This window comes from Nelumbo lutea, chromosome 1 (assembly GCF_056320005.1).
Source record: "Nelumbo lutea isolate HS-2025 chromosome 1, American lotus-T2T, whole genome shotgun sequence".
Classification (NCBI taxonomy): domain Eukaryota; kingdom Viridiplantae; phylum Streptophyta; class Magnoliopsida; order Proteales; family Nelumbonaceae; genus Nelumbo; species Nelumbo lutea.
This window is the reverse complement of record NC_142684.1, coordinates 25,426,423-25,439,995: the sequence shown is the minus strand read 5'-3', so window position 1 is coordinate 25,439,995 and position 13,573 is coordinate 25,426,423. Positions and strand designations below refer to the sequence as shown.

The 13,573-nt window shown below is 43.6% G+C and overlaps 1 protein-coding gene across 1 annotated transcript; it reads right to left on the bottom strand.

The window, feature by feature from the left end:
- Positions 1 to 11,938: 11,938 nt before the first annotated feature.
- Positions 11,939 to 12,421, bottom strand: LOC148874000 (uncharacterized). Its single transcript, XM_088951059.1, has one exon. It carries the CDS (start codon positions 12,419 to 12,421, stop codon positions 11,939 to 11,941), a length of 483 nt encoding a protein of 160 aa, XP_088807185.1.
- Positions 12,422 to 13,573: the final 1,152 nt, after the last annotated feature.

Genomic DNA, 13,573 nt, shown 5'->3' with positions numbered 1-13,573 from the left:
ACCCAACAACAAACTCAGTAAAACTGAATGGGGGGCAAATAACATTTTAAGTATCTTTAAACACACCTCAAAGCTTTTCCTCCAAATTTCCATGACCCCAATTTCCCAACAGATCTTATCCAATCTGTATGAAATGGCAATGGTCCACTTCAACCAGCAGTGACAATTTCTAGCTCACTCAGCTCGCAAATTTCTGGGCTTGATCTGAGTTTTGTGCTCAAGCCTTGTCCACAAATGTATAGGCCAAGTTTAGGCCCGGCCCAACACAATATATTTATATATTACTTACACTCAATGCCTGGCCTAGGCCCACGGCCTGGGATAGGCTGGGCTCATAGGTGCGGCGCCCTACAAATACCATTTGTTTTGTTGTGAAGCTAATTAGGGTCACTAAGTTGAGATCATGCAACTCCTCACCCCATGAACATCCAGATGAGATCATGCAACCCCGATTATACTTTAAAGATCATTTGTTTTGTAAATACAAGGCTTTGCATTCTACATGGGTCATGTTTGGATTTTTATTTGTTGGGCTAGGTTTCGACACAAAGTACTTAATGCTTTTTTCATGTTTTCAGCTGTGTAACCCGAACTTGGACTAATCCTGGCCCTGCTACATAAATACATATATCATATATTCCTATCTAATGGTTTAAGATCAATTTTTAACAAGTAGACATAGAACGGCCATTAGCCCACCTATGACCTACCCAAGTGATAAACTTAGGCCAATCCCAGCATGTGTATCAAATTTCAGTTTAAGCTAATTAGAAAGAGTCTTTGGATATTGAGTCATTAATCAATCCAATATATAACAACCATAACTTTCAGTTTAATGCTCATGCAATTGGAACTACAAAGGATAGACAACTCCACTCCTCTTTATGTTTTCTGCTCAGACTCTAATAGTAGTTTGATTTCTTGAGGGACATTCTTGTGGATATCCCCTGTCAAAAGTATCATCTTTTGGACACTAGGAAGGACATCTCTATAAATCCCTTTGTTCATTTAATTTATTAAAACTTTAATATATAAACTCTATGTTACTCAAACTGTGGCTTGTCAAGCAGAAGACCACGGCCATGGACATGCCAACATCTGCTGGAGGAGTGCAAGCACATTATTGAGGACCATAGACTAACCACATCAGAAAAGAAAATAACCAAGCAGATGATCCTGGCTGACTAGCTTTGAACAAGATAGAGAATTGGCCTCTTCATACCCTGCCTAATGGACCACTTCTTCTGTGATGCTTGGAGGAGTTCCACTTGTTTAGTACTAAACAAGTGGACCACTTCCCGTCTTGTTTAGTATTAAAAAAAGCAAGGTTCAAAATTTTGGGCCTATCGTATCGTACTGGGGGCTTAACGAGATGCCCCTATAGGGGTCGTATCAAGGTGTGACCCGGTTCAGGGGTAGGCCAGTATTATACCGGCTCCTTTGAACCAATTTCAAAGATAAAAAGGGTGGGTGAGCTTCGATACAGGCTTATACGCCCTTATCAGCGTATCAGCCTATGTCGATATTATGAACCTTGTAAAAATGTTTGATGAGAATTAAACCATGAGTCGAAATGAGGCAAACAACACTAAGGCCATGTTTGCAAGTGTTTAAATTAAAAATAAGTGCTTATTGAATAAGTCCTTCAAAACAAGTGTTTATTTGAATAAGCACTTATTCGTATTTGGCACCTAACTTTTTTAAGTGCTTATTTTTTAGAATAATCACTTATTTTTATATTGGGCATTTGATTATTTTGCCCTTCATTTTCTTTCAAATTTTCAAAACATACCCTTTGAAAGCACTTTATTAAATTATTTATATAAAAATACTTTTATGAAAGCACTTTTATAAAAATTTTTTTACAAAAACATTTTTATAAAAGCATTTTTAAAAAAGTACCTTTACGAAATGGTAATTTTAAGAAAATACTTATTTTGAATAAACACTCCCAAACATGACCTAAAATTGATTATGAGAGACAGGATACTTATTTTTAAGCACTCCCAATCATGATTAAAGTCCAAAAATTATAAATTTATTATAGTAGAAACAAACCATGATATAATTATTGCATAACTCAAATAAAAAAATAGAAATTCTTGGTCCTCAACATCATTTCTATCCCAATCATGTCATTTTCATTATTGACATACACAAATAGACTCGGGAGAGGATTGCTTCCTGTTGTTTCCAAACAATTCAAAACAAAAATCCTGTGGCAAAGCCTCAGACATATAAGAGAGATAAAGATAGATTGTATGAATTTAGTCATCACAATTAATGTAGTCTCTAAGTTTTACTATTTGAGTGATTAATTGGCTTGAATGGTCTAGTTGTTTGTGAAAGTTTTATGCAAATCTAGTGGAAATCGCAATATGGAAATTTTAAAACTTTTCTCTGCAGAACTACAAAAACTAGTTTTTTGCACTATGAGAAACCGTTTTAATTAGGATCGATATGTGATTTTCTTCCACGTCATATTAGACCCAAAACAAGCATAAAGTAAATCATTACAACCACAAGTACAATTGATGATCACTACGATGTTCACACCCAAGCTTTCTACATCGCCCAATAACCAAACAAGATGGTGTAAGGGGTGCAACTTGCGCCCAGGCCTAACCCTCAGGTACATCTGAGCTGGCCCAGCTCGAAATTTTACATGGGCTGGGCTTTGATTTTTGGTCCTCAGGTTAGATTTGGATTTAAGAAGTCGGGTTTTTTATTTTTCAGGTCGGACCCGGGCCTTGCCCTTAGGTAGCACAAAGCCAGCTTGAGCCCAGCCCAATTATACACATTTGGATTCGGGTTGGGAAAATCAAGCTTGACCTCGTGGTCAGTCCAAACTCGGGCCTTAAACCCAAATTTCAGGGTTGGGCCTGGGTTAACAATAAAGTAGGGGTGGCAAATGGGTGGATTGGGTTGGGTAAGGGTTGAATATCAATCCACCTATATTGACCCACCAAACCACCATGACCCATCATCAATGCTTGTTAAAGGGCCATAACCCACCCTAACCCTGGCCCACCCATATTGACCCTTACCCCACCCTTACCCATACTAACCCACCTTCCCTCACCTATAAATACATAAACAGGTTGGGGCGACCCCATATACCAAAATAACAACTTTTGAGAGAACCAACTCTCTCAAGTCTGTCATGTGGCAGAAATGGGTCACGTTGACCCATATACCAAAAAATAACAGTTTTTGAGAGAACATCTCTAAAAAGATACCACATGGAAGAAGCGGGTCGGATCGACCCCTATAGACCTAAAATAACAACTTTTGAGAGGACCAACTCTCTCAAGGCTTCCACGTGTTATAAACGGGTCGGGTTGACCCATATACCCCAAAAATAACATTTTTGAGAGTATCATCTCTTAAGACTATCACGTGGCCGAAGCAGGAAATAATATTTTTGATAGAATAATCTCTACCAAAGCCTAAGGTTATTCACAATGACAACCAAAACAACCAAACCGGTCCAATCCAATCCGATTTAGTCGGTTCCGATTCTTAAACTAGAACAAACTGAGAATTCGGTTTAGTTTGTGGTTTTTACATATGCAAACCAAAAGTGACCCGATCCAATCCGAGCACATGAGGTTTAGTCAACTCATTTTTCTATTTATGAAAACTATTTGTATTACTTATGAAAGTTTGCAAGTCAAGTCTAAAACCTAAGCCCTATCGCTTAGCCCTGAAGAACAATAAAAGCTCATTAATTCTATATTTAATATCTATTTTTTATTACTTTTTTCTTCTATCAAATTGAACATATCACCTTTTTTTTTTATTTTGGAATGCATTTATTATGCCCACCACGAGGTTTCAGCTTTTGATGAGATGTATTTATGACAAAGAATAAATAAAAGTTTCTTGAGTTATGGGAACAAATCCAACCAAAACGAAAAGGTCTTGGTTCGATTTAAACCAAATAGACCGACCACCAATTGATCCTTATTACAAGTCGGTTTTATGTATCTTTCAGTCAGTTTTGGTTATCATAACAATCAACCCGAGCTATTCCGTTTGGTTGACAAAATTGCATGCAACCGAATTGAACCGACCCGTGTACATCCCGAAATGGGTTGGGTCGACATATATACCTAAAAATGCAAAATTTATGTAAAAAAATATCAAAAACTTTGTAAAAAATGGAAAATTATGAAAAAAATACAAAAAAAAATTGCATAAATGCAAAAAAGGAAAAAATATTGTAAAAAAAATCAGAAAATATAAAAAATACCAAAAATTGCAAAACTTTTGTAGAAAAATGCAGAAAATACCAGAAAATACAGAAATGCATGAAAACACAAGAAAAATACAGAAATTATGCAGAAATTCAGAAAAAAAATACAGAAAATAACAAAAAAATGTAAAATTGCAGAAAATACCATAAAATTTTAGAAAATAGTAGAAAATGCAAAAAATTCATAACTTTTGCTGAAATTGCAAAAATAATGTGGAAAATACCACAAAATGCATAAATTATGCAAAAAAACACAAAAATGAAGAAAATGAAGAAAAAATACTAGAAATTTTCATTAATATTGTAGGAGCAAGGCAGCAAACCTTGACCTTTACTTAGTGATGGTGCGCGATCTGACTACTCCTAGTTGGAGGGCGATCCAGACTCCCGATGGATGACAAGCTGGATCAATCTGCAAAACAATCTATCAGAGAACTCGGGGTAGCTAACTCGGCAAGGTCGCTCTGATGCTTAAGTCAGTAAGTATGTTGCAAATGCGAGCTGAATACTTGAGAGCTTGAGTGCTAGAGAGTAGAGTAATCACGCGTACCTTTGCCTTGAGGTTTCTGTCTTTATATACTGGAGTCGGCGTGGGTCAAACGAAAGATCTCCAAGATCTCTAGGGTGTGGAGATAAGGTTTGTTCCTTTTGAAGGAGCAATATGTAGATAAGGCCTATCGTTTCACCTCCGACTCTGGCGGAGTCGGGACGAGTTCTCATCATGATCTCGAAAAAGTCGGGATCTATTAGCTCATTGTGATCTCGAGTAACTTGGTGATTTGGGAGTTGGCTACGTGGCGATTCGAGTCATTAGCTCTGATCTGATACTTTGAATCTTAAGTCTCGAACTAGATTGGATGTCGAGGTGCCTCTACACCAAGGTGGGTTTTGGGTCGAGGTGGTTGAATACCCGAGCTCCAAATGTTGCGAACTAGGCTTACTAGGTTGAGCTGTCATCCCTTGATCATATCACACCCACGTGTCCCCTTCTTACTAAGTTGAGCCAAATCACCCTTTATCAATTGCCCCGCACTCCTTGAGCCAAGGGTCTCAACCCGGTGCGGAGAGTTCATGACGAATCCAGGTGAATTTGGCACGAGGACTAGGCGACTTGACGGGCGAATCGTTGGTCGGACCTGTTCAACCCCATGACTCAACCCAGGAATAACCCTGGTCGCGTCTGAGTCACGCGCGGATGTCACCCCGTTTTACAAACTCCGTAGACGTCAAAACACATGCTAAATTGATTTTAACCTCGGGGGTCATGCAACTAGTTTCCCTAGGAGCCGTCGAATCGTGTTGATCTCGACCGTTGATCCCCAGATATACTGGCTATAAATAGGGGCCAAGGGACTCATTTTCCTCGCCACAAGTCTGCAAATCTGCAATCTTTGAGGTCACGTTCAAGTCTTTCAGTTCGATGTCTTTCCGAGGTCGCGTTCCTTTCTTCAGTCTTCCGTTTGGTGAGTCACCCTTTGCTTTTTCTTTTTGATTCCATGTCTTTTTAGTATGTCTAGCTTTAGCTTTGATTGTCTCTTAGACGGGAGCGGTGAGTCCACTGGAGCTGAAGTGGGTACCTCGGCTCAGACCGTGGATCCTCGTCCTACAGAGGTGGTTACTTTGGATCAAGATGCGGTCCTTGGTCCCACTGAGGTGAACTCACCTCGACGGGAGCGAGAGGCCTCAACTAACCTGGCTTCCACCTCACACCGAGGTTGGTTGCCAGACAAATTTGGCTCGTCGACAATGACAACGGACATGCTCCTAACCTTAGTAGCTCGGTACAGACTTCCCAACGACTTTGTGTATAGCATCCCCTTAGGAAACTTCCCTTGGGATCACGATCACAATGAGATCGTGATCTTCGAGGAGCATCTCGCAACTGGTCTTCGCCTTCTTCGGGCAGTGACGACGCGGTTTGGAGTATTTTGACTCCAAAATTCGGCCTTCTCAAGAGCAAGGATGCGATATTCACTAAGAAGGTCGCTTGTTGGGCCAAATTGCTAGTTGCTCAACTCGGGGCTCGAGCGGCTATTCATTGTATGGTGGTAAGTTCTCAGACTTGTCTTTTCAAACTATCTTGTACTTGGATTCTTTGTGAACTAATGCTTGTTTCCTTCTCTTGGCAGGTGAATTCCTCCATCCACGCCTTGGCTTATCAATCCAAGGTGAACTTGAAGTGGGCCCTCAGAGCCGAGGAGTCTTCCTGGAAAGTCCATGCTGAACTAAACTTAGCTCGCAATGAAAATAACTAGCTGAAGAACGACGCGCGAGCTAAAAAGGAGTTGCTCACTCTATTGATGTCGGAGAAGAAGGAGCTCAAGGAGCGTAAGGTGGCATTGAAGAGGGAGGTGGAGAACCTCGAAGCCCATGTGAAGGAACGAACCGATCTACTTCTTCAGGCGATGGAGGAGGCCAAGGCTAAGGCTATCAAGGAGTACAAGTCCTCAGCGGAGCTTTGGGAAAGGCTGGTCGAGGCAGGGACAGCGGGTTACCGCAAAGGATTCAAACTCAGTAGGTGGTTGACCCGATGTGAATTTCCCCAGCTCGACCTTAGTGCCATAACCACATCAAAGATCACAGAGGAGATGGTCGTTGAAGCTACCCAAGATCCGGACTCCGAAGCAAAAAGTGACGATGACCTACTCGACGAGGATGAGGAGACTGGTGCTAGCGAGGACCACATGGAGACAGATCCTCCTACCGAAGCCTCCAGTAAGGATGAGGAGCCCCGAAGTGACTAAATGCCTCTTTTCTTGGACCCCCTTCTGTAATACTCAATACTCTGAGCCTTCGAGTTCGGTCCATTGTAATTTTTTTTTTGTACTCGAAATTCCATATTAATGAAATACAAGTGTTTTTGCAATCTTTGTATGCAAAATTTTTTCTAAGTGTAGATTACTCCCAAACTGGCGAACTAAACCAAATAGGAGTGAACTTTTTTCTAAGTGTAGGTTACCCCGAATTGTTGAGCTAACGAGTTGGACTCCAAGTAGGAATAACCTCGTATCGTTGTATGCCGAGGTGGGCGGACACTATAGGGTATGTACTCGACCTGTCTGTACACGGGCTACTCGCTTAGGTGTTGGCTATCCCTTAGTGTTGAGCTAACGGGCTTGACCCCAAGTGGAATTAATCTGTTGTTGCATGCCGAGGTGAATTAGACATCATAGGGTTTGCACCTGAGGTGTCATGCCTCACAGGCATCTAAAACTGATCAGCCTATGCCGAAGAGGCGACTAGGACTTGTCTGCCTATGCCGGAAAGGTGACTAGGACTTGTCTGCCTATGCCGAAGAGGCAATTAGGACTTATCATAGTGCCGAGGTCTTATGTCAGCTCGATGCCATGGCCCTTAGGATTCTAGGAGTGACTCGTAGTCCTCTCTCTAGTTCGGTCATCCTTTTTTACCAGTTCGGTGGTCACAAGTAGTACCTTCTCAGGTTGTCGATATTCCATGCTCGGGGTACCTACTTCCCTTCCAAAGTCTCAAGCTCATACGTGCCTTCCCTGAACACCCGTCTTACTCGATATGGACCTTCCCAATTCGGTCCAAGCTTACCAACATCGGGCTCAGGTACCATAACCTTCCAAAGAACTAGGTCTGCGATGCGGAAGTGTCATTTTCTGACCCAGCCGTTATAGTACCGAGCCACTCTTTGTTGGTAAGCTATGGTTCAGATGTAAGCCAGGTCTCGTACCTCTTCTACCAGGTCTAAGTTAGTATGGAGCTAGTCACCATTTGCCTCCTCATCGTAGGCCCCCAATCGTAATGTGGGTACCTCAATTTCTGCTGGGATCACCGCCTCTGTGCCATACGTAAGGTTGAAAGGGGTTTCACCTATAGCAGTTTTGATAGTGGTTCGGTAGGCCCGAAGGACACTAGGCAGTTCGTCCACCCACAATCCATTGCTTGGATATCAGCACTCGAGGCAGCCCGAAACGACATACTATGTTTTTCTAGAAGAAATTCTGTATGTTGCGGGTTGTGATCCTTATCAAAGGTTCGGCTTTCACCCACTTCGTAAAGTAGTCTACTGCTATGACCAGAAATCTCCTCTATCCTATTGCTGGCAGAAAAGGGCCAAGGATGTCGATTCCCCACTGCACGAAGGGTCATGGGATAGTGATGTATTTCAGATCAGCAGTTGGTTGATGGTGAATGTTGTGGTGCCTCTGACACCTATCACATGTCTTAACGAGCTCAAGTGCATCTGCCTTCATCGTGAGCCAGTAATAGCCTTGTCGTAATGCTTTCTATGCGAGAGCTCTGCCCCCCAAGTGTCTGCCGCACAAGCCTTCATGGGTGTCGCGGAGTACATGCTCAACTTCTGAGGGTCACAAGCAGCGTAGATAGGGGAGCGTGAAAGATCTTCTGTATAGTTGTCCGTCTATAAGGACATACTTAGCTGACTGGTGCTCTACCCTTCGAGTCGTATTGCATTCTGAAGGTAGGGTCCTGTTAAGCAAATAACTTACAAGTGGGTCGATCCAACTCGGTTCCGCTTGGGATACAAGAGCAACCTCTTCTGCCCCCTCAAGAATGCTAGGCCGAGGTAAATCCTCTATGTACACAGTCTGCATGGTGTTACCGCTCGTATTGCCTAGTTGAGACAAGGCATCGGCCTCAGCATTCTCGGACCTCAGGATTTGTCTGATGAAGTAGGAGATGAAGTCGCAATGGATCTCTCTGACTTTGGCCAAATAAGCTGCCATAGTGGAGTCACAAGCTTCGTACTCACCAATGACTTGGTTGACCACTAGTTGCAAGTCGTTGCATATGACGAGGTGTTTTGCCTTCATTTCCCTTGCTAGGGTTAACCCAGCGACCAATGCTTCATATTCTGCCTCATTGTTTGATGCTGCAAATCCGAACCGGAATGCATATTCTAGCTTCACCTCACTTGGTCCGTACAAAATCAGTCCTACACTGCTTCCCTGTTGGTTGGACGAGCCGTCGATGTGAAGGATCTAGGGCTCCTCGTCCTAGGTCGGTGCTGCTCTAATTAGGACTGGTGCCGCACTGGTTGAAGCTCCCGCCGTGTGTTCGAGCTCGGCCGGCTCGGGGGTTGCGGTGCTGAACGTGCATTCTGCTACAAAATCAGCCAAGGCTTGGGCTTTGATTGCCATCCGAGGCCCATACTGGATATCATACTTGCTCAGTTCGATGGCCCACTTCATCAATCTGCTAGACACCTCGGGTTTGAGTAGAATCTACCTAAGAAGTTTGTTGGTGAGAACGACAATAGTATGGGCCTAGAAGTACGGGCAAAACTTGCGAGTTGCTATGATTAGCGTGTATGCTAATTTCTCGATCTCCGAGTACCTGGTTTTTGCATCATGCAAAATTTTACTAACATAGTAGATGGGTCATTGGACCTAATCTACTTCTTTGATTAGTACCAAGCTAACCACTCTGTCGCTCACATAGAGGTATAGCTTTAATAGATCCCCTTCCTTAGGTCGAGTTAAAAATAGGGTGGTACCCAAGTATCTTTTCAACTCGTCGAATGCGAGTTGGCATTCTTCAGTCCATTTGAAATCCTTACTCTTTTTTATGGATTTAAAAAAGGGTAGGCAACCATCTACCGACTTGGACATGAAGTAGTTCAAGGTGGATATTCGGCCAATAAGCTTCTGAACCTCTTTTATTTTGCGGGGTGGTCTCATATCTAGGATGACTTTGATTTTATTCGGGTTGGCCTCAATGCCACGTCGGTTGAGTATATATTCTAGGAATTTTCCCGAGATGACTCCGAAGACACACTTGTTTGGATTTAACTTCATGTTATATTTTCACAAAATTTGGAAAACACTTTTTAAATCGTTCAATGAGAAAATTTGAAAATTGGGTCTTCACGACCATGTCATCAACATAACACTATTTTATTGCCGATTAATGGCTCAAAAATCTTATTTCCAAGGCGTTGAAAGGTTGCCCTAGCATTTTTTAATCCGAAGGACATGACCTTGTAACAGTATAACCTAAGCTCGGTTATGAAGGTGGTCTTCTCTTTGTCAGAAGGGTCCATCCTAATCTGGTTGTAACCTGAATAAGCGTCTAGGAAGCTCAACAACTCATGCCCTGAGGTCATGTCCACTAGGCGATCGATCTTAGGTAACGGGAAGCAATCTTTCGGGCAGGCTCTATTCAGGTCGGTGTAATCGACGCACATGCGCCAGTTGCCATTGGCCTTTTTCTCCAGAACTAGGTTAGCCACCCAACTCGGGTAATGCACTTCCCTGATGAAATCTGCCGCTAGGAGCTTCCCAACCTCTTCATTGACTATCCTCCAACGTTTCGGGGTGAGGTCACGCTTCTTCTACCTTACTGGCCTAACTAAAGGATCGATGTTCAATTGTGAATTATAACTTTTGAATCAATTCCAGGCATTTCTGCAGTGAACCAAGCAAAAATATCCAAGTTTTTTAGTAAGAAACTTACTATCTGGGAGTGGAGTGGTTCATTGATCGAGGCACTGATCTGGAGAGTCATGGCCGGTTCGTCAACAGAGACCGGTATGTGGATCATCTCCTCTATCGGGGTAGCTTGCTCATCGGTGTACTCTACAAGTCGCTCGAGCTTGACATCTTCTGCTAGTTTTGCCTTCCCTTTAAGAGCAACTACATAGCATTTGCACCATTCGATCTGGTCACCTCGCATGACCCCCACCCCATAATCACTTGGGAACTTCATCGCCATATAGTGAGTGGATGCTACCGCGCGTAGAACATGCGTGATGGGCCGACCTACTATGGCATTGTAGGGGGGAGGGAATCGCGACTACCAGGAAAGTGTGCTCAAACCGCACGATGTTTGGCCACGTGTCGGCTTCTACAAGTACTGTGACTCACCCAAAAGGTCTGACCTCCACGCCGCTGAACCCTACTAAAGGGGTGTCTGCCAATTTCAGGTCGCTTTGCTATAATTGTAATTTATCGAACGTCTCCTTGAAGAGTATGTCAGTCGAGCTACCCGAGCCTACCAATATCCGCTTTACTTCGAAGTCATTGATCCATAGCTTTACAACCAAGGCATCGCCATGAGAAAACTGGATCACGTGTGCATTGTCCTTAGTGAAGTATATCGATCCTTCAAGCCGAGGTCGTTTTGGCAGGTTTTCCTCTTTGTTTTCTAGCTCGCACACCGAGGTCCTCCTGACTTTCGATGTACACTCCGCGATGATGGACCCGCCGCTAATCATGTTAATTACCCCACGGATCGGTCTCTCTTCTGGCAACTTTCATGGCAGTTGCTCATTCTACCTGCTAGCTTCTAGGGCATTCCTCCTTTGATATCCCTGCCAGTCTGCCTGCCAATCTGTCTGTCTCCTTTCTTCACGTAAGATGAAATTCTTCAGGTATCCACATTGGATAAGTTCTTCAATCTCATCGCAAAGGTTCTTATAGTTCTCTGTACTGTGTCCGTGATCTCGATAAAAGTGGCAATAAACATTCGGGCTTCTTGCTGCTGGGTCTCCCCTTAACCTGGGAGGCCATTTGATGAAGGAGGAGTCCTTAGTGGCCATTAGGATCTCTCCTCTTTTAGCATTCAAGGGTGTGTAGTTCATTTTCTCCATAGGAGGGGTCCTAGAGCGCCAAACTGATTTACGAGATTGTGAGGGGGACCACTTCTAGAGTTGTTTCTTCCCCTGCTCGAGGACTTGCTTTTCTTCCTCTTCTACCCGCCACTACTCGTTCCTTCACTTTCTCTCTTCCTCTTCTCCGGTGGTGGGTTATTGACCTTCTGATTGATCTCCTCCTCGGTGCTAATGAACTGATCTGCTAGCTTAAGGAACTCAGTAATGTCCTTCGATTTGTTTGCTACAACATGCCATTTAAACTCCTTGTGGGTAATTCCCTTCTTGGCTGCGGTGAGTCTCACTGCCGGGTCGAGGTCTGGTATTTGCAGGCAAGTGTCATTGAAGCGTTTGATATAGCTCTTGATCGATTCTCCTTCCCTTTGAACCACATTGAGAAGTCTTTCTTGGGACTTTGGACACTTTTTGCTGGTGATGAAATGTGCAGTGAACAAGTCAGCGAACTGCGACCAGTTTTTGATTGAACTCGGTGCAAGGTTCCGGTACCATGTTCGAACTACCTGTTTAAAGGTAGTAGAGAAGGCTACACACATGCAAGACTCATCGACCCCAGCTAGGTGCATCTAGGACTGGAAAGAGTCCACATGGTTGTTAGGATCGAAGAACCCATCGTACTTATCTAATGGGGGCATCTTGAAGTCTTTTGAAATTGGGGTCGCCAAGAGCTCGAGAGACAGAGGAAATGACCTGCAAAGTAGTGGAGGAGTGGTCTTTGTAGCCACCGAGCTTGCTTCTTCCTTCCCTTTGGTTTGCTCTTCTCGTTGGCTTGGCTTTGCTAGTGGGCTGTTCTTGACCGAGGTAAGGCGTGTCTTGCGACGTCTCCACTGCTGCTTCTTCACTGGCTCGGCGTTGGTGCTACTGACTTCAGTTTTATCTAGTACTACAACCCTGTCGCAAGGCAGATCCTGGTTTCTCGAGGGATTCTAGGGCTGGCTATCACAAGGGACAGAGAGGTCCTATCTCGAGTTTGCACCTCAAACCCCGAACTGGTTATCTGCTTGCGAACCATCATTCTCTTACTGGTTATCTACTTTCGATCGAATTCTCATAGACGGTGCCAATTGATGGTGCACAATCTGACTACTCCTAGCTGGAGGGTGATCCAGACTCCAGGTGGACGACGAGCTAGATCGATCTGCAAAAAAATCTATCAGAGAACCCAGGGTAGCTAACCCAACGAGGTTGTTCCGATGCTTAAGTCAGTAAGTATGCTATAAATGTGATCTGAATGCTTGAGAGCTTGAGTGCTAGAGAGTAGAGTAATCACGCATACCTTTGCCTTGAGGTTTCTGTCTTTATATACTAGAGTAGTTGTGGGTCTCACGAAAGAGCTTCAGGATCTACGGGGTGTGGAGATAAGGTTCATTCCACTTTTGAAGGAGTAGTATGTAGATAAGGCTTATCGTTTCACCTCCGACTCTGGCGAAGCCGGGACGAGTTCTCATCGTGATCTCAGAAAAGTCGGGATATGTTAGCTCATCATGATCTCGAGTAACTTGGAATCTATTGGAGAGACCTCTAGAGTCGGTTACGTGGCGATTCGGGTCATTCGCTCCGATCTAGTACTTCGATTCTTTAGTCTCAAATTGAATTGAATGCCGAGGTGCCTCTACACCGAGGTGGCTGAATACCCGAGCTCCAAATGTTGCGAACTAGGCTTACTAGGTTGAGCTATCAGCCCTTGATCAGATTGCGCCCATGTGTCCCCTTCTTGC

What these genes read in the sequence shown, in the direction of transcription:
- LOC148874000 (XM_088951059.1), bottom strand. Translation starts at nt 12,421, where the DNA reads ATGCACCTAGCTGGGGTCGATGAGTCTTGCATGTGTGTAGCCTTCTCT.